The sequence below is a fragment of the Drosophila novamexicana genome, unplaced genomic scaffold, assembly GCF_003285875.2.
Source record: "Drosophila novamexicana strain 15010-1031.04,08,12 unplaced genomic scaffold, DnovRS2.1 tig00000068-arrow-arrow-pilon, whole genome shotgun sequence".
Lineage (NCBI taxonomy): Eukaryota > Metazoa > Arthropoda > Insecta > Diptera > Drosophilidae > Drosophila > Drosophila novamexicana.
In genome coordinates this window covers 102,475-105,981 of record NW_020824770.1, presented here as the reverse complement: position 1 = coordinate 105,981, position 3,507 = coordinate 102,475, and the positions used below count along the sequence as shown (strand labels likewise).

General features: G+C 38.4%; 1 protein-coding gene across 1 annotated transcript; it reads right to left on the bottom strand.

Moving 5' to 3' along the window:
* Positions 1 to 233: 233 nt before the first annotated feature.
* Positions 234 to 1,277, bottom strand: LOC115771353 (farnesol dehydrogenase). Its single transcript, XM_030717026.1, has 2 exons — positions 658 to 1,277; positions 234 to 479 (listed from the first exon to the last, which is right to left on the bottom strand). Exons 1-2 carry the CDS (start codon positions 1,231 to 1,233, stop codon positions 303 to 305), a joined length of 753 nt encoding a protein of 250 aa, XP_030572886.1. The 5' UTR covers positions 1,234 to 1,277; the 3' UTR covers positions 234 to 302.
* Between the last annotated feature and the right edge of the window lie 2,230 nt (positions 1,278 to 3,507).

Here is a 3,507-nt window from a genome sequence, read left to right as displayed (position 1 = left end):
ACTAGATCGACTCAGCATTACTTTCTGATCGAGTATATATGTATATAAATAATGGGATAGGCGCTGGATCTTTACGCCTGTTACTTACATGTTCACAAAACTAGGATACCCTTTTACTGCACATTTTCAATGGGTATACTTATAAGAATATACAATTTTTGCTATCTAAACATATACTTATAAACCAGTTGATTGATGTGCATCAAATTTCACTTTATTTTGTCGAATGAAAAATAAAAAAAAAAAAACTCAAAGGATTGTGTACATAAATATAAGATATATAAAAAAAAAACACAATCAATTTACAACTGCTCGCCGACTGGCTTGATAATCATCTCGTGCACCTGCATATGTGGAGGCGTGGCAATGGTAAACAAAACAGCCTGCGAAATATCCTTGGCGTTCAGCATTGTTTTGCTAACCATGTCACGGATATTTTCTGGCACGATTTCCGTATCGACGACACCAGGACTAATGCTCTGCAATTGTGTGGGGAATTAGTATCGAAAACAGTTGTTCGCAATTGATATAAATTTGGAAAAATTTGTCAATTTGAAAGAATTCATTGGATTAAGGATAGTCTTAAATGGATTCCTTCATTACCATATGATGATGACTGGCAATGCTTTCGATTTTGTTTGCAGTGTCTGCACTTACCGTTATTTTGACTCGCGTACCCAGACCCATGAACTCCTGGCGATACATTTCAGCCAGAGCGGTCACAGCATGCTTAGTGGGTGCATAGACATTCATATCCGGCGCCTTATCCGGCATAGGAGCGAACAGCTTGTGGCCAAGTATGCTATTGATCAAAATAACGTGGCCATCGAAATTGCGCTGCTTCATCGAGCGAAAGGCGCGCTGTGTACAATTTATGATGCCCATTATGTTAGTCTGAACTGTTTGTTGTGCCAGCGAGATGGGCATGTCCACCAGCCGGCCATTTTGCAGTGTGCCAGCATTGTTCACCAGTATATCGATGGCGCCCAGCTGCTTTTCGATCGTATCGAATGCCTCCTTCACCGAGCTCTCATTGCCCACATCGCAGTGGAGCGCTATTAGCTTGTCCCTGCGCGCAGCAGGCAATGATTTCTGCAGCTCCTTGACCCGTTCCACGCGACGTGCCAGACCAACCACAACTAGTCCAGCATTAACCAGATCCACGGCAATCGCCGATCCAATGCCCGAACTAGCCCCGGTGACAACAGCAACACGATTTTGCCAACGTTCCATTTTCTCAAATATCTACTTAGACGGAATGCTTAAGTCGATCTGCGCTTTACTAACGCTCTATCAACGCTTTATATACCGCGCGATCGAATTCGCATTCGCTGTCGTATTTTTTGTAACCCTTGCGTGTAGCTGGGCGGGCGGGCATCTCCAATATACAGCTTGAGTCTACTTATCAAACCAATCAAAAATTTAATTGAGCTTATTGATAAACAGTAAGCGTTGACTAACGAGTAGTCTACTTGTTTGTTCGCTTGCTGACGGGCACATTTCTATCTGCCTGTCATGCATAGAGAACTGCTGACTCACATCGTTGGCTGCACCCGCAGTGGCAAAAACCAACCTCCTCCCCTCACAAACATCCAGCAGTTGGCAGTGGGTGCATATCACTTGACATTCACCTGATGACCTGATGTGGTGGGGTATGGGCTTCGATACTATACGTATACTTAATAACCAAAGGCATTGTAGAGGTTACAAATATTACGATTGTCTAACTTATTACATCATGAAAGTTAGCTATTAATGGGCGTATAAAGATTCTTTATACCTATTTAGAAGCCCCGGTTTGAGCGCTTGCTATGGGTATTTAATATAACCGCGGTTTAAGTTCGCTTTAGGTTCGCTTCGTGAATCTGGTTTTTCGATTCAATGAACCCCTAGATATTGGATATTCACATTGTAAAATGTGTACCTCTCAGACAATATAATATATTGCTCTTTGGCACCTCGCTTTAAATTCGTCAAGGTGCTTTTAGAAGCATTTAACAAACTTATGAAATGTAAATATATAGTTTTGAGTTATGCTTAAAAAACACAGTCTCAAAATCTATTTTTATCGATATTTTGTAAATGGGGCTATCTATCTATAAAAACTGATACTAAACACTTGTGACATGGGAAAATATATTGTGAAAATTTATATATATGATCTCCTGATCGAGAATATATATACTTTATGGGGTCGGTATGTTACATACCTTTGCACAAAACCATTATACCCTTTTTTTACATTCATATCGGTTCAGGGTATACAAAATTAGTTTTAGCTAAACTATTTGTGAAAAATATTCATTGTAGGTCAGAATGCTGTAGTTCCAAAACAAACGCAATTCATACCTATGTTTTTAAAATTTGTTATCTATAATTTTGGAAAGTTAAATTCCGGTTGTAGGAGGGTTCGATTTATATATACTTTTTCATACGGAACAGAATTAAATTGAACACAATTCATAATTTACTTTGAGTACCATCATATATGCACTCATGCATATGTATTTAATCATATGTTTGCAGTTTGAAGAGTTGCAATAACCGATTGCTATTATCTATACGGTAAATGATAGTGAGCCTCAAGTACACATATACATTTATGGCAACCGTAAAACTGTTATTTTAAAGTGACAAACGAATTGAATAATACTAGAAATTGACCAAGTCACGTATTTGTAAGTATCATCCAGATGTTTGCTCACAAGTACTTAAGTGCATATGCAATAGCCATCGTAACCATTAATAGACATGCATATTTGATAGCTAAATTCATATATTTTGGAAAACGAAATAGCTTAACTATATACTTCTACATACACATCTTAATTTATATTTAGCAATTCATGCCGCTAGAATTTTTTCCTTTTTGTTTTTTAATTTACTATGTGAACTGGACACGAATGTTTCTTAAGCTATGACGCAGGGTATAATAAAGCTGTCTTGTTATATTGAATAATCGGCTTGTCACACACACCTATAATGACAATAAAGTATATCTTTATACCATTCGAAAAATAGGTTTGTTTTAATTTCTTCTTTGCCCGTCTATGCAATTCTCATAGAGTCAAGCAATGCTTATATGAATATTTTCTATCTCTGTCCGTGTGTTTGCTCCGTAATTTAGTATTATTTTTAGAAAAGAATCATAGGGCAATATTGGAGATAGGCTATGATTGTTTGGTATGTAACCTCTTTGCTGTTTATATCCTGCTTAAGGGAAATGCAGCTCGAAACTTTATATGTACGTGTGTGTTTTAAAAGCAAGGATATATTGAAGCACTTTTGCGGCTCATCATTTAAACAATACCATATGCACTAGTGGGCCAGGCAATATTTGCAATTGTCATTGCCAAGTGGCTGCTCGGCTGAGCTGTTGCTCCTACTGCTGACCCAGCAGCCAAAGCACTCCTCCTGGGCACTGGTATTGGTAAAGACTGCACAAGGAGGCCGTCTTTTGCCTCTTGCTGTTGTTGGTTACGTCGAGTGTATTGACGGGGGCATAAG